The sequence below is a fragment of the Ctenopharyngodon idella genome, chromosome 14 (assembly GCF_019924925.1).
Source record: "Ctenopharyngodon idella isolate HZGC_01 chromosome 14, HZGC01, whole genome shotgun sequence".
Lineage (NCBI taxonomy): Eukaryota > Metazoa > Chordata > Actinopteri > Cypriniformes > Xenocyprididae > Ctenopharyngodon > Ctenopharyngodon idella.
The window spans coordinates 29337965-29361736 of NC_067233.1; the positions used below are offsets into that span (position 1 = coordinate 29337965).

The following is a 23772-nucleotide window of genomic DNA, read 5'->3' on the forward strand; positions in this document are numbered from 1 at the left end:
ATGGACGTCACACAAGGGCAGACCTCATTATTTTGTCCATATCTACTAAACGTGACAAACTAATTGACAGATGACAGAACTGCCGGAAAACAGTCAAATAGAGCCAATCCTCTTCTGTTTGGTGAAATAGTCAAGTAGTTATGGAATTTGCTCTTGATTTAAATATACACCGCTATAACCACTGATGTGTGTTAAGTATGCTGGGAAATTGCAAGCCTCCTTTGTGTGCCATTGAAATCTCATTAAAAGTGAATGAAACACAGATTGTGCTTCACAGAAAGTAAATTATTTAAACACACCCGAAAATGTCCTTTGAGATTTGAGGGAAAAAAATGTCAAAGAAAGAGGTTACACAATGGTCATTTTACAGCAGCGTACCATAAGCAACATTTTACTCCAAAAGATGGGAATTTTAGATTTTAAAAAGCAACTGTTACCAATTCGTGCCCATTTCATACACTGAGTGCTAGTAAATTCACAGCTACTAATGGGAGGTAGAATTTAAGTGATGATGAGGGATTTTAACTCTTCACATACTACTGTAATCTTGCAATGGGCAGGGCCAGTTACTCCTGCTGAAATACATCAAGAACTTGTAGCAACACCAGGTTTCATAATAGAGGTGCTGTTACTTGGGTATCGGGCTGTATGTGTTTTTTTAGTGGATTCCGTTTTAGTGCCATAGTGGTTTCCACAAAATTGTCTTTTAAAAGGTTGTCACACTGCTTCCAGCAAATCCAAGCATGACTTGGGCATTTCCTAAAAGTGGATATACACTACTAGAGCAGCACAATTAAACGACAAAATGACTGCAACCTTGATTCAAACACCTACGCGATATTATTCCTAAATGACAATGCTTCGGCTACGTCAATTAAAGCTTTGACAAGTAACATTCAAATCTGCGTTGGCACTGCCACTGACCCAGAAAGAGCAGTTGTCATGTATAGGTATGAAACAGCTTCACAAACAGTCCCTTTAACCACACAGTATCATTGTTATAATAATTCAAATGATCACAGAAGTACTGGGAGAAAATTTATAGTTCGGAGATATAAACTGATTACTATGGTAGCAATGAAATTAGCGTAAATCACCTGATGAAAGTTATGACGCTTCAAATAAAGATTACATCATTACATTGTTACACCAGTAGGTGGCGACAAGTGACTGTTAGAAAATGTATTTGAATCATTCAAAAACTCCGATTCATGCAGTAATGAAGGAAGTAAAGTCTTTATGAGTCATTGAATCATTTACTGAAGAGATTTGTTCAAAAAAGCTGATTCAAACAAGTCTTTCTGAAAGAGTGAATCAATCATTCAAACAGATTTAAAAAAATAATTCAAATTAATTTTTTTTATTTTTTCAAAATGGACTGAGCAATTAACATTTTGTCAGAACCCAACCTTTTACTGCCATATACCGTCATAGTTTTTTACTGTATTTTTGATCAAATAAATACAGCCTTCTCCAAGTTCTGCAAGCATCTGCTTGGTCATCATGACACTAATTTCTAACCTTTTGTTTCATTTTTGACCCCTTACATAGTCAATGATATTTATGATGCAATCGAAAACCATTTGATTTAAAAGGCATATGGGTTTGTACCGTTAACATGTTTAGAGCAATCCCACAACTGAACGTAGCCGCTACAGCTGTGGGGTGGATAGAACCTGTTTCTGAAGAGCCTGAAGTCATATGACCTGCACTGCTGTTGTGATCAATCCTCGTGGTGTGCTTGTTTCTGTGTTAATGGGTCTGTGTGAGGTTTTTCTGTTCTAATATCCTCAGCAGTTTTACCCCAATTCACACAGTAATTGCAATTAACTCCCTCAGGGTGGCAATTCCCACAGCGAGTGTTGTACGCCATGGCAACGTGTTTCATTTTAAATTAGTGTCAAGACGTTCTCAATAAATGGACAAACAAGTCCAGATGCTACCAAATCAATTCCTGAAGCTGCATAGACGAAAATTATTAAAATAAAGTCACCTGAATCCTCGGCGGCCCCCTCCTCAGTTTTGCCAGCGCTGGCAGCGGCAGTGGTCGCAGGCTTGCCCGTGTTGCCAGGTCCGTTCTGCAGATTGCCAGGCGTGGCACTGCGCACTGGCTGCTCCTTATGGTGGAACTCATTTTCAGGCACCATGTGCACTTTCCTGCCTTTCAATTGGCCAGAGTAGCTGCAAGTCACATACACGGTTAAAATCACGGCAGATGGTAATACGGAGTATAATGCTTAAACAAAATCACTCAGAAATGGATGGATTCAAAAAGAAATCCTCAAGAGGGGTTGTGTTCATTGAGACCAGGTTTCATGACAATATTAACGTAACTAGATTGGCATATTTTTGAGAGGCTGAACACAAGGTCTGATTCCCCCCTTTCATTTCTTGTTGATTCCTTGTGTCTACAGAGAAACACAAGAACAGGGCCCACGTCTGCCCAATTAGCTGAGGTGTGCTGAGAAATCCCACTGGTGGCATGAACGCAACAATTACATGTCAACAGTTATTACGACTTCTGCATTGGAAGATATGCCAATTAAAAAGAAATCAGTTCCTCATTATGAAGGGAAATCTAATCAGTTTACAAGCCAATGATATCAACATTTTCTGTAAACCATTTGAGTTGCTCAAACTAAACGACAACATTTTAATGAACAATTTACTGTTCAAAAGTTTGGAATCTTTAAAATTTAATGGTTCTGATAAAATCAAGTCTCTTATGCTCATCAAGTCTACATTTACTTGATTAAAAATACAGTAAAAACTACAATACTGTGAAATATTACAATTTAAAAGAACTGCTTTCTATTGTAATACACTTTAAAATGTAATTTATTCCTGTGATGCAAAGCTGAATTTTCAGCATCATTACTCCAGTCTTCAGTGTCACATGATCCTTCAGAAATCATTCTAATATGCTGATTTGATGCTCAAGAAACATTTCAAACTATTATCAATGTTGAAAACAGTTGTGTTGATTAATATTTTTGCATAAACCATGATACATAATTTTTTTCAGGATTCTCTGATGACAGAGTTCAAAAGAACAGCATTTATTTGAAATCTTTTGTAACATTATAAATGCCTTTGTCACTTTTGATCAACTTAATGGGCCCTTGTGGAATAAAAGTATTACTTTCTTAATCATTTCTGAATCTTACTGATTCCAAACTTTTGAATGGTAGTGTATGTGTGCAACATTATGCCACCTTCTAAAACACGTTGTAACAAGCTCATTTAAGATGGCGGATGGGAAATGTGGACTATAAATATACATTCAACACTAAAATATCACCAACAGAAAGTCGATAAAATAGAATATTTGTGTACTTTGTTTCTTGTCATTAGCTCAGCAGCATGCTATCATCAAAGCCTATTGGAATCATTTAGGTTGATTCTTCCATACGAGTCGTGAGGAAGGTAAGTGGTGCAGAAATACTATTTTAGGATGCTGTCTTAAAACGTAGCTGCCTATGTTGGGAGCAGACAGCAAGGTTTTGGAACAGAGCTGCAGTGTCATTTAGAGGAACAGCAGTTGGCCTTGGGAATCACTGGGGCACGATCAAGTCCTCGTCACCAATTCTAGCTCCAGTGGAGCAAAACAGCCCATTACAGTTGATAATTAATAAGATTGCCTTATCATGACACTAAAGGCCTTCCGGTTGGCAAAGTGCAATAGCTGAATGGACTGTGTTCATTAAGCAGCAATGAAGAGGCTCTTTAAGAGGCCAAACCTTCTCTGGCAATTCTGGTTGGATTGATTGCACTGAATGAGCCTTCGTGTCTCCCCCTCAACCAACCTCACAACAAACCTCATCTCTTTTCATGTGCCTGTGATGACCAGCCACTCTGGACGGTCTTCAACGGCACCAGTCCGACACATTTAATCAATCCCACTGTGGAGCGTATGCTAAAAGCAGCAGAAAAGAGCAAAGAAAAAAATCTGCCTTAATGTGGCTAACCTCTGCCAAGAGAGACGCCCAGTAACTCCCTGCTGATAGTTAAGGAACAGCTGATTGTTGGCATAGGGGGACTTCCCTCATTAATGATTTATTTCTGCAATTACCAGTAATGTTTTAAGCCTACCTGCACATGCACATTGTAAGGCTGAGTGGATTTGGTCACAGCACCCCCAACGGAACATTTAGGAAAAGCAGTTCAAGGTTATAAGTAAATATACGGAGAAACAGTAATCAGATTTCTGTGGGAAAGAGACTGTCGTAGCAAATGCACTGCATATATGATGTGTCAAAGACTTGCGTAAAGAGACTTCATTAAGGTTTTTTTTTGAGAACTGGGTTGAATTGTAAGGATTGGACTGAAAGTGATTGAGCCATTTTTTGCAAACTAACAATGTGGTGAGGAAAAAAACAATAGAATAGAGATTCACGTTTAAAATAAGTTTCATGCTATTACGTCAAAGCCTTGCAAAGGTACAGCCTCACTTCCTGTGTTACAAGCAAATGGTTTGGTAATTCAGAACAATTTGAATAACTTTTGATTATCATCAACTGTCAGAAATTTGGAGATGATCTAAGAAAAATTGTATGATTGAAAAATCTAATTGGCAGAGAATTTATAATTGTGTCACTAAATCATTCAGTTCAAAGCTCAACCAAATTGTGGGCCAAATTTCACAGCTTTTTGTCTAGTGGCAGCCAAAATCATTAAGAAACTGCATCATAAGCAAAATGCTAAAAGATATAATAGATGCCTACACACCTTCAGAAAGGAAGCTACTGAACATTACCAATAGCTTAAAACTAAGCAAATGCAATTGAAACGTGGAAAACTATAAACTACCACCAGTTAAGACTCCTGAAACTGAAAGATAACCAGTGTGGTGAAAGCACTTCAGAATGCTGAGGCCAGCCGGCTCTCAGCTCAGTTACCCCATGGCTAACGCATAGAGATCGGGCCTCTTCTCTTTCTCTTCCTGGCAGATCTTGTGAACGCGGCACTCTAGAGCCTGGCCCAAGTTCAGCACCTTGGGGTACCAGGGTAGGATCTTGGTGAGCACGATCAGGATGTTGCGAATGTGGGTGTACTCGCCCGTCTCCAGACAGTGGACTGATGCCTGAGGGAAAAATCAGAGCTTTTCTATACAGAGTTGATGACAAAGACACATTTAGACAAAACACAAAGCCTTATATAAATGGTCTGTAATGCCATTAACGTTCTAAATGAGAACTGCAGAGTTTTTATGTAGTGCATTTCGCATGACTCAATATATTGTGGCACAACACAAACCACTAGGCCATGGCTACAACACTATGGCACTATCAAATATTATCCTTTGAAAAATAAATGAAAAAGCAAAAGGAAAACAGTCAAAAACATGCCTTAAAGAGTTGACCTAGATTTTATATAAATAAATTCATTATTAAAATGTATAAACACATTTATACATTTGTAAAGAGTGTTGAAACAATTTTGAATCACCCAGCTCTATAAAATGATATTATACATTTTTGTTGTTGTCTAAAGAGTGCAACACTAACTTTAGTCAACTTGTAATGCCATTTGTGGACAACATGCCGGAAATTCTCATAGTCCAGTTGATCTGCTTTGTTCCCTCCGTCAAAACCACTGGCTCGGAAAATAGTCAGGAACCCAGGGTAATTGCCACATTCCTAGAGAAGGAAACCAGACACAAATAAGACAAAACAACCAAATGATACCAAAGGTTTCTGACAGGCACATTTAACCTAAAACCTCAAAATATGTAGAGAGAAACACTTAGCTGATAAAAGTATATTATAAAAAAATGTGAAATGGAAGATGATTGAGCTTTAAAGACCAGTTTGCGCCTAACGAACACTTAAATACTCTGATCCTTCAAGGAAGGGACACACTGCCAACTCGTTTTCACAGATACCAATTTAGTCTCAACTAGGATGCGCTAGAGACAGCACTGACAGAATAATTTAACGAGAGTCTAAACTGATCATCAGATGTGAAAGCACACCATACCTTCTCATAGATGGCTCTGTCACTGTGCCATCGAGTCACAGTCTCTAGCATGCAGCACAGAAAACGACCGTAGCGGCGGGACTCGTTCTCCGTGCAGCTCGCTACCGTGTAGATGATGTCAGAAAAAACCTAGATAAGGACAGAAACAGAATGAGAAGGTTGAGTAGGCTTTAAAAGAACTACTGCTGTCATTAAACACCATACCATGATTCTCTGGGCATAATGGAAATACTTCAAACACTTAGACAAAAGCACAACAGAGCAGTACATTAACAAACAGAATCCAAGATAGGCTTGTATCTCTTTGACTGTAGCAACTAGGTCAGTGTATCTTTTGGTCATTCGTTTTTTTCATTTAACATAGAAATCGGAAAATTCGGCTTGAATTTTCGTTTTCCGCTCAGGGGTAGAAAATTAATAAACAACTTGAATATTTGATCTCTACATGTGGGCGGGAATGAAACACCCCTTTCCGCTGATTGGTCAACCAAACATTAAACCGTGCTGTCATCAGTTGCAATATCACTTTCAAAGAAGAGATCAGCAAAGACTGTTTGGAAACTCCTATATGAAGTCGAATTCTTGTTTTTCAGCGCTTAACTTTTAACATCATTTGTCAGAAGGTCAATTAAATGTCTTGTTTTTTTTTTTTGTTTTTTTTCCCCCAACTACACAAGGTTAGTAAACATTTGCAACCTTGTTACCAAAATCTGGGACATGCCTGAGTAGTTTAAACAAAACTAAACTCTCGGCCTAAAAATGCACCAGAACAGGGTTGCAGACTGAGGCTAAATTATGTTGTCACTGATAGGGACCAAATCGTTTTGAACAAATGTTGGTTTGTAGTTATTGAAAACCATATTTCCCTTAAAGATACATATATCTTTGATTATTTTTGTGCCAATAACTTATAGTAACAATGTTGAAATGTGTAAAAACATAGAAAATGGAAGTTAATTTTCTTGTGTTCCTATCATGTGGTAGAAGGTGTCAATCATATATTGAATATTTTATCTTTTAATTATGCAAAATTATGTGGTAAAAGGGTTTTATCTATAACGTGACACTGCTAAATGTTGTTTTGGTAATACAGTGCATAATTAAAATTTTCTACAATTTCCTCAACAAATTCAACAAACTGTTATGACGTGTAATTTAAAATGAGTTTTTTCATACACCGGTTAGATAATTGCTTAACTTATTAATGGTTCTCTTTCTAAAGAACATGGGATTTGCGTTTTTATTGTTTTAAGAGAAAAAAGGAAAAAGAAGACCAATTTGTAGCCTATTGATGGAAATCGCCTGTAATGGGTCTGCATACTGCAGTGGACTTACTCTGTCGTAGCAAAGTAGGGTGCAGAAGTTGGGCGTCTTCTGCTGGTGTACCAGCTCCACGAAGCGAGCACAGTAAACTGCGTCAATGGCTGAGAAGACGCAGCGGGGGAAGATGCAGAGCTGCAGGAACTTAGTGATGGTTTCATTCTTAGTGGATTCTGAGAATAGAGAGAGAACAGGGTGAGTGAGACACGAAGAGCCTTTGAGCACTGAAGAGATTCTGAGAGAGTTATCTGAGGACTCACTGGCGAGTAACCAGTTGTCTTTCTCCAGTTTGAGGCGATGCAGAACTCTCTGCACATGCTCTAGCTGTTTCTTCTCCTCTTCTTGCAGCTTGTCCTGCAGCGCTGTGCAGCGTTCCTTCTCTTTCTTCTTTTTATTCAGGGGCTGCAAAAGAGAAGACCATTTAATGAGCAACATCTGTCTGTGGGAGAGTCTATTGTATTGTGTATTTATAACTACTGTGTGTGTATATAATATATTATTTTGTGTGTGTGTGTTGATATATATATATACATACACACACACACATATTGTATATTTCAAATGAGCTTTGAGCTTGCACTGAGTTGAATGGTATGGTTGATTTGCGCATTGCATTTAAATCCAGTTCACTTAGACAACATTATCTGACACAAAATGGTCAACATTGTGGCTGCTGATAGTGTCAGAAGGATACAATTATAACAGCTTAAATAATAAACTAATCCCCAATTATTTAAATGCAATTATTTTCCAGTAAATATGTTTGAATTTATACAGTTTTTTCCTGGCAAATATATATAAAAAAATTTGTTAAAGATAAAATTTACAACAGACTCAAAAACACTGAAGAACCGTTACTTTTGAGTGTGCTTTCAGAAGGCATTGTTGAAAATGCCAGTTTGTAAGGTTCATGACCCACTGCAAAGCACAATCCTGCACTGAACTGTTTTGTGACCTTTCAGACCGCAAATCGTCCATGGAGTAGAACATTTCCACAAAGCCTCTGGTATGTGACTGGCAGCATTACTGATGAAGAGAGCTGGTAAAACTATTATGAGGTACAACTGAAGAACTATTTAAGCCGCGTACACGCTTAACGATTGTAAGGTCGATTATGAATGTAAATTGATACTTATGACTGATCGCGCTCAAACGTGTCCAGTCAGAGCCAGTTGCGTTCAGTCTGCGATTACAGTCAGTGTTTAAATTCCGTGTGCAAGTATTTAAATCTGCTTCAGTCGAAGGAAACAGTCTTTGTGTGTTGAGCTCAGTCTTGGAATGTTTCCCCCCCCTTTTGTGTGTCCCCGGCTTTAGTGAGGACAGATCATGGGGCCATGTGACTGCATACTTTACAGTTAAAGCATAAAACTGCCCATATCATTTCATTAGCTGTTTATTATATGACAAACTTCATAGCAGCATTATTCCATCAAAATATAGGCTGTTAGTAGAATTACCAGAGTTTCAATAGCTGATTCTAATATCAATTAAACTTAATGAGAGCAAAAACTAATATACTACTGAACAATTCTCTACTGAAAAAGGTTACATAGTAATATAAAAATTAAATGCATGTCATTTAAGTATTTTGATAAGTAAAAACTGCTTCAAGTTTAAGTAAATTTATTCATTCAAATAATTCAACAGTGAGTAATAAAGCATTAGAGTAATTGGTTGCACCAGTATATGTGATTGCTTTTTAAATATAATTTATTTTTTAGCAACAGACAGCAGCAGATCTATTAGGCTGAACTTGCAAGTTCTAGAGCACAGATTCAGGACTGACATTGGTGGCCTGTTAAGCAAACTCTGAGTTTAAGAGTAGGTTTAGAGTAAACAAAGCCAAACAATTCCAACCCAGTTTAGATCAGGTTCAGCGGGTTCATAGCGCTCGCTAAATACATTGCCTACATTCACACTCAGTTTTTGGGATTGACAACTGCATTTGCATTTACAGGTGTGAGTCTCGAAATGTTCACACAGCAACTTACAGTAGTGTCTGGCACACTGTAAGAACGTGCAGCGAGAGTCAAGCTTGTATTCTCTTACTAGTAACCATAATGACAGTGACCAACGTAATATTAAAGATGGCGACGTCCATAAAACTGAAAAGTCTCATCACTTTTGACATGACGAGACCAATTGAACCGTGTGTTCATCCATTCAAACTTCATTAACCAACAGCAGCATCAATGTAAACACGCTAACTGGAGTCTTTAACCGTTGCACTCACGTGTCACGTCCTTTGCGACGTCTTGTGCATAACAGCATTTGAATTTCAAAAAGAAACACAAAACTGACAGGAGCCGGTGGAGAACAGTGACTGGATCTAACACCTTAAGATGACGCACAGCTCATATCTCTGTCACTGTAAGATACCGAAAGCGAAACCACACACAAAACACCTTAGAAGAGCGGCTCTCTTGCACTGTATGACGTGACAGACAACTAGTTGTCCAGTCCTGTTCCGTTCACATAGCCTGGAATTTCTGAGAATGCGGTTGTGAGTCCAGAAAATTTACGGGTGTGAGTTATGTTATAGAATGCGGTTGTCACTCCCATAAATAACCATACTGCGTGTGAACGTAACCGTATTAAGGACTCAAATTAGGGTTTACATATTTGCGTGACAGTGACTGGTCCAGTTTTGGTTTGTGATCCTCTATCCAGAATAAAACCTGCTCCTAAGCAGGTTAGTAGTGTAGCATAAGATATCATTGAGATGAACATGCTAAAAACCAGTTCATGTTCTTGAACCTGAAAAAGAGTTGTTAAATCAGTTTAATTAAACTCACTTACCTGGGTAGCTAGCCACTGAAACTGATTTTGTGAAACAGGCCACTGATGCATGCAAATACATGGGAGTGTACATGGGAGAGTTTTGTATAAAATGAAGTGTCTCACCATCTCTGTATTTTCATCAATGGCCTTGATCTGCATCTTAAGCTTGTTGACCTCCCGGTCGTAGGCATTGTGTGGTACCGCCAGGTCGTACATGGTGAGGGACCAGAAGGTGGCATAGAACTGGGGTCGAAGATCATCCCACACTTTGGGCAAGTGAAGAGAGACGACAGCCTCATGCACAGGGGTCATAATCTGCTCACAGGCTGCAATGTACTTATGGACCTTCTGCTGCTGCCGGTTGCCCTTCTCTGCCTTCTTCAATTCGTCATACTTGGACTGATGGGAACACAAAGACAGCAGGCTAGCTTTATAATTCACTCAAGCACAACAAACAAACCTGAAAATGTGCATACACAGTGGCCTGCACGTGAAATTAGGGGGTGGTAAATCTTGTTAGAGGTGAAGAAAGATGGGGTTAACTTTACGCCACCCTGGAGAGCTGTAGCGGGGGTCTAGTGTTGTGGGAAAACACAAAATGAGCTCTGTATGAAATATTCATTAGGCAGCCAGTGTCATATAAGAGTTATAATACTGCAAAAAAATAAATAATAATAATAAATAAATAAATAAATAAATTACATTTTACTGCACTACGAGATTTGTATTAAGGCAAGAGCAAAGCATTGTGGTAATATTGCATTTTTGGATCCTTCACAATTTTAACCACTATTAAAGACTCTCCATGCTTCAATTGTTATTGTCTTACAACATTTTTACATTAATCACACTTTTGTTTGAGAAACACCAAACAATGATATATTGTTTGTTGAGAGATAAATATATGTGGTAATTGTAAAAATTCAAAGCCAGTGTGTTAAATGTACAGAGAACATGATGATGATGTATTGCTTGCAACCTTGTGAGCTGCCACCTAAACAGCACTTAAAGGGTCATAAAACCCCACAACACATTTTTTAAGATGTGAACAGATATGTACAGACTGCACATCAATGAAAACACTAAAATCACTCAAAGTTAACCAAAAAGTGGAAACTGTTTGCATTTTTCTGAGCAATTTCATTCTTCCGTGATTAAAAGAACTATTACGCATGAGTTCGCATTACAGCGGAGAATTCAAACATGTAACAACATGCGGAGCGCGCACGAGAGCGGGTTCAGTGCGGAACGCCGCGATGAGTTTAACAACACTTGCAACACGGATCAAAGATCATCCTATGCTGACTGGAGTAAGCATGGTGCAAGTTTTTATGGACATATTTTACATACTCTAGTGCTCTAAACATGAACCAGCACCGTGTATGCGCATATATTTAATCATGTCTTCTTTCAAATGAAATATATGTGCAAGTAAGGAAAATAATACAGCCGTACGTCTGATCATGAACGCGATGACATGAGGAATTATTGTGCTACAAAGACGACAATGATGTAGACCAAAAATTAAAAGAGAAGTCGACAAAAAAAGTAACTATGCCTTTATTGTTTTGTGTTAAACTGATGCGTTTCGTTTGTTCAGAGACTATATAGTTCTTGTAAATGCAATGAAAATATTATTAGACCTTTTAAATGCTCTTTTGCGTTTCTCCCTTGTTCTTGGGAGTTTTGTCATATAGGGATGGGTTATATTTTTAAAATGCATTAAGGTGCCCTCAACTTTTTTTTTTTTGTCTTTTTTTCCTCCATGGTCATATTTTAATATTCATGTGTCTGTATAATGTGCTGCAGTAGTGTTTTATTGGTTGTTTTCTCCCCTTTTCCTCTCTACTCTCCCACTTTTCCACATACTAAAATGAAACATGTAAATACTGTTTGACTTCCTTTCTTCTTTGTGACAATTAGGTCTGAGAAATAGAATGTTGTGAAGCGTGTGAAGTTCCAGAGTAACCAGGGTATTTCTCCATATCTATAAGCACCACCTACTGTCAAAGAGTGATTCTGAATTTTCAATCAGCCAATCTTAGCATTGGACTGAACAATGCTAAAACAGGACCGAATATTCATGCAAAATATTCATGTGAGTCTGAACCAGCCTGTATTACATTGTATCCATTTGCAGAGTAAACATTCTCAGAATGCATTGCATCAAAAATCATCCAAGATAGCAGAATAAATCTGTTGAATATAAATTTAAGTTGTGTCTCAAATAACACACTATACACTATGAACTTAAAATTCACACACTAGACAGTTCGGTGCATAATATAAGATCATTTTGTCATCTAGCATTGGCATCTGATAGCACCCCTCCTTTTGGCTACGTAATTAAGTGTCCAAAACTCCACACATTTTTTTGTTAATTAATTAACAACATCTGAATATTTGAAGTGCAATTTTTCCTCATTGGAATTTCCAGTGTGAACATACTACTGACACTATTTATACTAAACGGCATAAAAAAAAAAAAAGTTTGTAAGTGTGCAAATTGGGACACACTTGTACTTTAATTTTCAAAGTTAAAAAAAAAAAAAAAAAAGTATTTTAATGTTTGAAATATTTATTAATTCATTAGCTTAGCAAACATGCTAACATCAAGCTGCAATCAAATGGAAGTGTTAGAAGTACGTCATGTGTTTCATGTGAGAAGTTCTATTCATGTTAAGAGAACCTTAATTTGCTGCCTTTGTAGAGTGTATCAAATCCATTTTGGTTAGGATTCTGTCTTAAGACGGTTTCTGACTATGGTTGAGAACCACTGCACTAGGGTGTGAAAGAGTCTGGTTTGATCACTCACCAGAATCTGATGGGCATACATGGGCCGAGACAGGAAGAAGGCGGCGTCGTGTGGCGTGTGGAGCTGGTTGCAGAGGACATCGACTGATGGCACCCTTTTGATGTAGTCTTCTGTACTGAGGTTAGATGCCAAAAAGCCACCAAACTGCACAAGTGTGTCGTGACACTTTGGGGAAGAAGCAGAAAGAGGAGCATCCATCATTAAACATCTCTCCCTCTGGTCCACATTTGTATCCCAGCCAAATGCAGATGCTCTTAATAAATCCTCAGGTCGCTCATTTATTTGGGGAATTGCACCTCGCTTTATTAAAGCCATTCATCACAGGCTCTCCATCGGAATCGATGGGATGCACAGTAAAGCAATTTAGTGGGAGCGAGACACTAGGGAGAGATTCCTGAGGAAAAGGGAGGTATGGCCTGACCTACTGGGTCAACTACCCAAACGTTCCCATACAGCTGTTTTACTACCAGACAAAGTTAAAGAGACCTAACGTAGAACAACATTGCCTGAGTTTCAGACTGGAGTGTGCATCATGTGTCAATGTCTCAGATAACAGTTCAGAGCAGATGAAGGCAAAATAGGTTTGACTACCAAGAATCAAATTTAGTCTGCATCTGAAGCATTGGCACACAAAAATGTTTGAAGGGCTGGCTTTAATTTCTGGAAGCCAGAATGCAAAGTCTGCAAATTCATATATGCTGCTACAAATGCTTCCAATGAAGATTGAGTCTGGATTTTCGAGACGAATTAGTAGCGGGTAAACAAGCTTCAGCATGCATCTTCTGCTTTGTTTTAAGAGTAATATCAGATTTCAGAGTTACCCATATGTAAATTATTGTTGCACATTTTCTGATTTGATTGCAATCTACAAGCTCTTGATTCTATTTATTTGGAATTTGTATTACATTTGATTCAATTCAGATGTAACTCCTGAGTCTGAGGTTTTTGAATGGTTCACTGAAAGGACCTGCTCAAAGTAGTCATTTGTTTATGAGTTGGACTACAGTGCTTGTGCTGTATGTTTTTGATTCACTAAAAAGAACTGTTTTTTTGCCATTATTTCTAGCACACAATATTTTATCACATTCAATTCAAACTGCAAATTTGGGTAAAATATGACTTATTTTGCCATGGCTGTAGTTTCAGCAGCAGGAGTGTGCTGACACTGCAAAATAGTTCAGGAAATAAAGAAATATCGATCTTGGGCTTGTAAGAATCAATATCAAGATTCGTTAAGTCAATATTTACAACCAGCACCAATGGTTTTTAACACATCATCAACCCCTGCCTTACTAAGTGCATTTGCAGACCTGCAGATTGCTTAGTTCAGAAATAGGCATTACATTTTTAAAAAGTTAGTAAAACTTTCCTCTCGTTGGTCAGAGTGAATCTGTTATGTTCCAAGAACGCCCTCATAGTGTCATCCATCAAGATGAATTGAAAAAGCCCTAAATGGGTGGTTCTTGGTTAGAATATGCTGCAGTGTGGACCAGACTTTGTCTAAAGTCCATGCACGTGAGGGTAACGTGACTCAATCTAGCGGCATCTATTCAGATTCAGATTTCGGTGCTCGAATCAGTTCAAACTGACATAATGCCGCTTGAGGAACTTGCTGTCACAAGTCACACTCACTTTTCCACCTCTCATTTTGAAAGAGAAAATTAACAAAATGCATGAGTTGCTTTGAGTCATAGTTAGGAGAAAGAAACTGAGGTTTTCCCAGCATTTCCAGAAGTTTCTGCCTTCTGAAGTGGTCCATGCTCATGCAATGCAAAGAAGGCCACAACAATGCATTGACAACACCCCCTACCCTCTCTTCAGCAAGCTACATTTATGACCATAACACAAAAAAAATGCACGAGTAAACTGATGCTTGCCTTTGCATAAACCACTAACAAAATATAAAACACTGGGATATATTAAGTGGCAACTCTTAAACACCATGCCAAAAGATGTATTAAACATGCAAAATAAGGCAAATTTATACAAATTATTAAGTTGTTCTAATATTTTTCAGGGTGCTTATGCATAAATCATGCAATCATACTGAATGCATATTTAGTCTCAGAGATGAGTCAATCAATCTCTGTGGTGCATCAGAGGCGGTGATAGCCGGGCACAGGAGCCCCACACATTTCTGCTGATTGTAATGAGCAGCGCACAACTTCCTGCAAAGTGAGTTTTAAAAAAAGAGCCAAAATTAATAATTAAAAGCTTCCCCACTGATGTCAGGAAAAAGCGTGTTCCTCATTCACACCATGAGCAATTATTTAGACAATTTGGCATCGCGAGAGGGAATTATTTGCTAAAGGCTCTAATTTGAGACATTGAGAGAAAAAAGATGAAAAAAATAAAGAGCAAAAAAGATCGACCGGCGGCATCATTTCGTAGTCCCACACAGAATGGAGCTGATGATGTTAGTTTTTAGCACCATCTGCTGTGAATTGCGACATGTCTAGAGAACATGGGGGGGAGAGAGGAAACAGTCAATTGGATTACCCAGTGAGTAATTGAGCTACGCAGCTGCTGAACATGAAAAGCAAACTGCCAGTGTATGTGGGTGGATGAAAATCACAGAAGTTCTGTACAACTCCCTCGGTGAGTCTTCCCATGGCTGATACGGGCTACTTTTACTTCCACACTGCGACAATGACAGCCATGGAAAGTTTCTAAAACTCAATCATTCGGTTTGGTTTGCTTTGGGAAACAGCATTTCACCCAAAAACTCAGGAGGAGACATTTTGCAGAAAGTTCACGCAACTCTCTTACATTAAGTGATCAGAGGCTGTCAAGCCCATCATAAAAGTAGTTCATAAGACTTGCGTGCGGTCAGTCTTCTGAAACCATATAATAGATTTTTGCAAGGAAAAGACAGAAATTTATATCCATATTCACTGAAAATCTTCCTTTTAGCTACAGTTTCCCAATCTGTTTATCCTTCACAGGTATTCAAATATGGACACGTTGCTCCAAGTCTGACGTCAATTATGATGGAAAATTATGGAAGCCCCTTTCTGCAATTGAATTAAAAAATAGCTATATAAATGTAATTGTGACTTTCTGTTCATTTCTAGATTTTATATTGCAATTTTGAGTTAACATCTCTCTCAGAATTGCATGTTGAATATACAGCTGTGTGTATGTCCGGCCCTGGGCAAATAATATAAAGTAATAATAAGTAAATAAATAAATAAAACGGGTGAGGCAGAGGGCCAAAACAGTTGTTAGGTCACCAGGATTTCTCCAAGTCCTCTCGATAACCAATCCAAATCTGGCGACCCATCTAATTTTGTGGGAGAAAGAGTCTGTCTGGATCACAAAATGCATTTTGTGAATGTGTAATTTTGTGCATTAATATGCATTCGGTGATATAGACAGATTGTTTTGTCCACAAAATTAAGCATCCCTTAAAAGAGATTTAAACTCAGAATTCTGAGGAAAAAAGCACAAATTCTGATATGTAAACAAGCAGATCTGAGGGGGGCTTTACCTGAACTACTTTTATGGTTTCTTTATGATCAGTTTTGTACTTTCAAAGGCTTGACAGCCCCACTATATGCTTTTGACGCTTGGAAAAGAGCAGCGTGAATGTTCTAGTTAATTACTTATGCTTCACAGAGAAAATAAATATCATGCTAGTTTGGAACAACCTGAGAGTAAATAACAGTTTTCACTATCCCTTTAATAGTTTGCCCACTTATACAGGCTGTCAAATGCCAGTGATATAAGACACTGATAAAGGGTCATGCTATGTTAACTCTGATAGCATGATGTTTCAGTCATTAACACATTTTCTCATCTAATTGGGGCATCTTTCCTAATTGGCAGTCTTTACCTCATTAAAATGTACAATTTTATATGTCATTTCTTTCTGAACATCCCCTCCAAGAGCCCTATTCTGACTGTGTGTATCTATATCATGTCAGCATTTAACTTGTCTGAAAAGTAAACAGGCATCAAACTTTAAGTAAAACCATTTTTAAGTGTATTATCAGCTCTTCTGCATGACAAGTTCTGCTGCATGTCATGTTTAATTAGCAGTTATACTCTTTTTTTTTTTTCTTTTTTTTTTATAGAGATTACAGTGATAGAATTGAGGAGGACTGCATGAATCTGAGTCATCATGGTTCGCTCATCAGTTGATCATACCTGATCGTAAAGCTTCCCCACGAGTTTAAGATGCTTCTCTCCCCCCTCAGAGAAGACCACGCCATTCCTCTGCTGCGCCATCAGCAGACACAGCGGTAATGCCAGCTCATGGTCCAGAAGAGCATCCTTCAGACGCTGAGAAGACTTCTTAGTGTTCCTGATCTGCCCAAAGTAGCCACCCTACACACAGAAAGCAGAACATAAAAAAAAATAAAATAAAAAAAAATCAAACCATTATCATACCATTCATATAGAGTTCATTATGCACAAGATGGAGGGATGTTCTTACAGCTGAATCGACTGGGTCAAAAGTCATGACCAGGTCTGGCCAACAAGCACTCAGCAGAAATTTCCTCAATAGAGACTAAAGGTCAACCGATTGATCAGTTTTGCTGGAACAATTGGTTATCTGCAAAAATCCATACCGATAGTTTTTCCGTGTTTTTCTGCTGTCATTATACAGTACAAGAGCGGCCTCTAGAGGCGAAATCATTGACGCCTCGTGAAGTTTGTTTTGACACGCAAGACTGTGTGCAGCACAGAGCGGGACAATTCAGATGCGGATTTAAAACAGACAATGAAACTATGTATACAGTACACTACATGTTTTCATATCATTATAAAGTAATTCATTTGCTGACTAGATGCTGCATTAGTAGACAAAAGAACAGAAGTATGTTTGCCATCAATGTTGAGAGGACGCTAACATTAATAGTACCTCAAGTGATTAAAACAATGTGACAAAAAAAAAAAAAAAAAAAAATACACGCAAGTCCAACCCAAATGTTTAATGCCATGATTGTTACCATCTATTTGCATTATTTTATATCCAGCTGGTCACTGTTATGCAATCATTAGCTAGCGAAGTTGCTTATTTAAAGCTAGTGACGTGAGAAAGCAAATTGATATGTTCATGCAACCAACAGACACATATAAACAAATCAGAAACATCTGATTTCAGTTCTTTAAAATTCAAACACATTGTTTTGAGTGTGAACACACCCACGGCAGGCAGCTACGGCTGTTCAAAATCCTGCCATGCCACAGAGCACTACTCACATAGTTTGATGAAATTACATAATATTTGTCCCAAATTGATGTTAATGTGCATAATGACTTCACCCTAGGCTGGAATATTGTGCATTTTACAACAAAATGTTTGTCTTTGTTGCTTTATTATATAGTCTGTATGCTTCATATTGAGATTAATATTTTGTAGCGTCTGGACTGGTTCGAGGTTATCAAATCAACTATAGGCCTCAGCAAAGTTTTTGACTTTTGACTTCATGTAAATCACAGACCTGGCTCTGGCGCATCTGTAAGGAATTGCCTTGGTGTCACATTAATTGCCTTGGGCAGATTCTAAGCAGGAACACCCTCATAGCTCCTAAGTGACTTCAAAGATATACTAGATGGACCCCATGCCAGGCACAAAGGCCATGTGACCACAACAGACATTGTGGAAGACCCAGTACACATAACACACATACACACACACACACACACACACACACACACACACATATACTGAAATTCCCTGAATTTAATTCAATTAAATTATCCCAGAATGTATATGATGTATTCCTGTGTGTATGCATGTCCTCATGTGTAATTAGCCTAGTTAGGATTTTGAGTTATTTGTAGGATAAGTTTAAATGCTTATTACACATAAAACCATATGTGAGAATTTACCACTCTTGTAATGTCTTCCCACCCTATAGTATTTGGTCTTTATTTAATCCTCTCTGGATGCTTTAATTGATGATGTATATTATGTTACGATAAAATGCATTGTTATTTTTACTATACTTTGGGGTAGGGCTGGGCGATTTTTCAGATTTTTTCGATTAATTCGAATTTAATGTTTTGCCTCGATTTTATTATTTTTGAAATCGAGAAATCGCGATTTTTAATAAAAATGTTAGCAAGCGTTACAATTGTTGACAATACAGCAATGATAACCGTTAGGGGAAGAAAATGATCCGACCACATGATGGCGCCGGCGTGCCCGATTAACCGCTCTCATGTGACGCTCTATGAACATAGAACACATCACTATTCTTAAGCTGCTGTTCATTCAGAAATGCGTTATTGCATTATAAAAATTAGACGCAGGCAGTGGAATGAGAAAAAAAGGCAAAGTTATTAAACGCAAGTTGAACTTTTCTTTTTTAACTTGACCGCCGTGTTTTTAGAATGCCGTTTCATGGGTGAGACGCTGCAAAAGACGCGAGACACAAGTGCAACACCTAAACATGTCCGCCAAACATAAAAACAATAGGACAAATAGCACAATGGAATGCAAAAACCTGTAAAGGACCACTACTGTATGTTTGATATTTCATGTTTGCATGATGGTGACAGGCTGAAAGCTGCTGTTGTTTTCTGTTTTTACAAAGCATTAGCTGTTAATAATAGCCTATTACTGGTGTTATTTATTGCTATTTTTGGCTAAGAAATATTTAGGATTTCTTTTATTTTCTGAGCATATAGGATGTGTTTAAGATAAGTTTGTAATGTGTTTTACAACATTTGCCTTCGTATTTCAGGCATATTTTCTGCAAAGATATTTAACCATTTGTTTTACATTTACACCATGTTGATCACTTCATGTGTGGTGCACTTGGAATGGAACTTTTTTTAACCAGATTGTTAATAAAGAAAATGTTACTTGAATCATATTCTAGTTAAGTTGACTAGTTCAACATAAAAAAAATAAATAAATAAATTTAAAAAATCGTCTATCGTTCTGAAAAAAAATCTAGATTTTATTTTTTTTGCCATAATCGCCCAGCCCTAATTTGGGGTAAAACTGTACTAATTGAGACACCACCATAAACATGCAAATTGGGTTGTTAAAGGGAAACAAAGAAACTCTTTCCCGCTCAAAATACACACTCTGGATTGGTCAGTTTACCCAAGGATGGGAGGGACTGATCTGTCCTTAAAAGACAAGGTCTCTCATATCATCCTCCTCTCGTCTCTCATCGGGCTCATATCCTCTTCTGATGGGACGACCACCCTCCGGCAAAAAGTGCTTTCAAGTTACCTCAGTTCAAACTTCCCGCGGAAACACAAAAGAAACCGACGAACTCCAGACCACTAATGCACTAAATCTCCAACTCGCATCCATCCATAACTCAGCGCCAAAAATCCATGCAAGTATTGTTCTTATCGATCTTTAGATGCGTTAAGTTTATATGCCCCTATTTCAGGTGATGTGATTCTTTGCTAGCTCTCAAGGTTAATTGTATATACGTTTTGCCATTCTTTTGTCTTTCTTCACTTTCAATATCCTGTATGTATATGTATTCTTTGCTTAGATTTAGTTGTATGTATTCATAGTTTCATGTATTAAAATCCATCACATTCACGCTTGATTGTCTCTGTGCGGCTCATGGACCAGGTCACTTTAACATTTTGATTTTCGCTACATGCTTTTGTACTGTTAGTACTAGAATAGGAGCATTATTTCTTGATATAGACAGATTGTTAGAATAGAATAAATTAATAAATAGATTGTAAATAATAGAATAAGAATAATCTCCTTTCTGAGAGTTGATAAAAAGATTGTACTGATAAGTTGTGGACAAACCAACCAGTCTCTTTGAAATTAATTTTAATATTAAACTAATTCTGCAAACTGATCTAGACCATATATATTTATAATTATAATTCACTGTAATTAATTATATTTATTTGAGCTAATTCACTACAATTTATATATTTATGTCATTTAAAAAGTACAGTACATTTTCATGGTGCAATACTGGTTTTTATTTTTGTAATAAAGTTCAGCACTATTTTACTTGGAGTGTTATGTTTGTTTTCATTCAGTATCCAATTTGAAAACTATTGGTCGATTAATCAGTGTGGTCCAATTTAGTAATTGTTATCGGTAAAATCCATGGTCGACCTCTAGAGGCAACTCCTTAGTTGATTTATTATGAACACCTACTGTCCCATGTGGCCACACTTTAATTGCCTCAGTGTTTTCAAGGAAGCACTGTTCAAGCAAACACCATCTGCGATGCGTAGACCTGGTACAAGCTGGTTTGCAGACTAATAGGGTACATGTATGAACTCCAGCTACATCTCATTACAAGAACCTTGTCAAAACACGAGAGAGAGAAATACAGCTGCAGGAGAGATTTAATAAAAGGGATCACTGTTTGGCCCAAACTTTTAAAAGAATAGTTCACACAAAAATGTCAATTGTCATCATTTACTCCCCCTCATCTCATTCCAAATTTGTACGACTTTCTTCTGCCATAAACAAAAGATGGTATTTTAAAGAATGTTGGGAACAAAAAAGTTTTGGTCACTATTGACTTTCATTGTATTGACCAAAAAACACAGATTTCTCAAATAGAAGTCATACAGGTCTTGGACAATATGAGGGGGGCTAAATGATGACAATAAAAATTTTTGGGTGGATTATGCCTTTAATATTGGACATAGTCAGTGATCAGTACTGCTGCCATTACATCTTACAAGAATTAAAAGTACATAAAACAATGTCTGCATCCTGAACAGGTCAACACATCAAACCTTCATTTTCTTTCTTTTCTCAGAACTCTTTGTAAACTCGCTGGTTTAAGCTCAATGACCGCAAACTTTCATATCATTGAAACGACACTACTACCCACGTTCCTGGTCTATGAATAAAGTATCTGTGCCAGTGCTCTTCACACAGAGGCCCCTTTGAACACTCTTAAAAATGTATGAATGTTATTGCCTTAGATAATAATATCAAGGCAAGTGGCATTTTAAATCAATTTTAAATAATAGCACAATCACACTTCTAGCACTTTCCACACCTGAAATGTTGGTGCAGCTCTAATCTAATGCAATGACACATACAAACATTCTGAAAAGTGGCTTAAGTTTGTAAATGTGCACTGTTTGCTAAATAAAATGATGAATATATTTCCAAAAGGTGTGACATACCTCTGCTTTAAGCTGTTCTCCGCCTGTCATGGCCTCCAGCTGCTCCACGGTCATTTCATCTGTGATCTCAATTCCTGCCATCTTCTGCACAACCTCCTTCAGGATCAGCAGGTCAAAACTACCACAACACAAAGCACATGAATAATTGAAGACTTTGATGAAACTAAAGCCAAATTTTAGAAGTTCTGCATCCTTAATGCACAGCAGCATTAGCATAGCTATTTCCTCCTGCTTTCAGAACAGACCTGCGATCCATTTTTGGATCACAACTTCAACCAAAATTAAGACTACTCTGCTATGTTAATGCTATGTTGTTAACTAGAACAATTTGCCAGCACTGGCACATTTTATTGTAACATCTTGGTTTGATTGTTTTTACGTTCAGAAAAAAAAAAAAATCTCTTAATGAGAAATCACCTCCCACCAGAATCAGCATCGTCAGTGAAATCCATTATCTAACATGCATCCAACCCATATGGCCCATTTACATGCATGAAGCTCAATCCAGGTTTCAGAATAATGGCTAGTCAATTCTCCTGTTTGTCAGCATGGACTTTAACTGCCTGCCTACACACGTCTCTTTGGAGTCTTGAAGGAGAACCCACATCATATTAACATTGATGCTTACACATATGCAGAATATACTGTTCTCTCAGCCAGCCACTGGAATTAGCCACTTCAGTTCAGGAATATACCATTTTAATTGTTAATTGCTGCATAGTAAATATACTGGCCATTTGGACTGTGCACCAGTGTTGCAAACACAGCACATTTCATGCATCTACATGTTAAATTGATCTTAAAAGGTTTGAGTTTTATATGAACACTGTTGTACAAAATGCTACTCACTCACATATTTGTAACATTCAGTAATTGTTGCCATTCATCAAGAAAATCTTGATGACTAATCCTTGATACTAATACTTGAAATAAAGTAGTTAAATGTCAAAACATTCAGAACATTGACTTTTAGGTCTTTTTAAGATTTTTACAAAGTCATAAATGTCTTCCTGTACTTTAAGGATACATAGATAAAAACAGCAGTATAAAAGTACTAATTTGGGTTGTGAAATGTTTTCTCCTAGAGCACTGGCCATATTCCAGAGGTGGTCCTCATATTACTACAGTGTCTTAAATTCAACCTATGCATAAGTTTCCAAAAAAAATAAAATAAATAAAAATAAATAAATAAATAATAAGTTATATATATATATATATATATATATATATATATATTTATATATATATTTTTTTTTTTTTTTTTTTTTTTTTTGGGAAACTTATGCAATATACAGTGCTCAGCGTAAACGAGTACACCCCCTTTGAAAAGTAACATTTTAAACAATATCTCAATGAACACAAAAACAATTTCCAAAATGTTTACAAGAATAAGTTTTATATAGCATCTGTTTAACTTATAACATGAAAGTACGGTTAATAATATAACAAAGTTTCTGGAGCAAAGCTAAATTTTAGACTACAAATGTCTAATTTAACAAGAATTCAACCACAGGTGACAATTTAGGAAATTAGGAAATTTTGGGGTGTTTGCACTTGTATTTGAGTATATTCTTTACGGCCAAAGTATACTTTGGTTTTTACATGTACGCAAGGGTCCACGTACAGTGCGTGATGCAAATTCCGTCACCAGAATAGTGCAGAAATGATTTTGTAACCTTGTGTACTTTGTACACACAGGTCGCAAATGCGCTCTGAATTTGTTTTGCACAAGGTGGCAACACTGGCCACTGTGTTTCCAAACCATTGTTTCATAGTAG

At 37.4% G+C, this 23772-nt stretch overlaps 1 protein-coding gene across 5 annotated transcripts in view; it reads right to left on the reverse strand.

The window, feature by feature from the left end:
- thoc2 (THO complex 2) overlaps positions 1–23772 on the reverse strand; it is a 93671-nt gene that overhangs the window by 16535 nt on the left and 53364 nt on the right. For all 5 annotated transcript variants that reach the window (XM_051860808.1, XM_051860806.1, XM_051860805.1 and 2 more), the window contains exons 20-29: positions 21995–22112; positions 17045–17224; positions 12896–13060; positions 10204–10479; positions 7560–7701; positions 7315–7472; positions 5980–6108; positions 5508–5639; positions 4899–5083; positions 1994–2181 (exon numbers count right to left, since the gene is read on the reverse strand). In XM_051860808.1, coding sequence (XP_051716768.1) covers positions 1994–2181; positions 4899–5083; positions 5508–5639; positions 5980–6108; positions 7315–7472; positions 7560–7701; positions 10204–10479; positions 12896–13060; positions 17045–17224; positions 21995–22112 — 1673 coding nt within the window. The remainder of the gene's footprint in view (positions 1–1993; positions 2182–4898; positions 5084–5507; positions 5640–5979; positions 6109–7314; positions 7473–7559; positions 7702–10203; positions 10480–12895; positions 13061–17044; positions 17225–21994; positions 22113–23772) is intronic.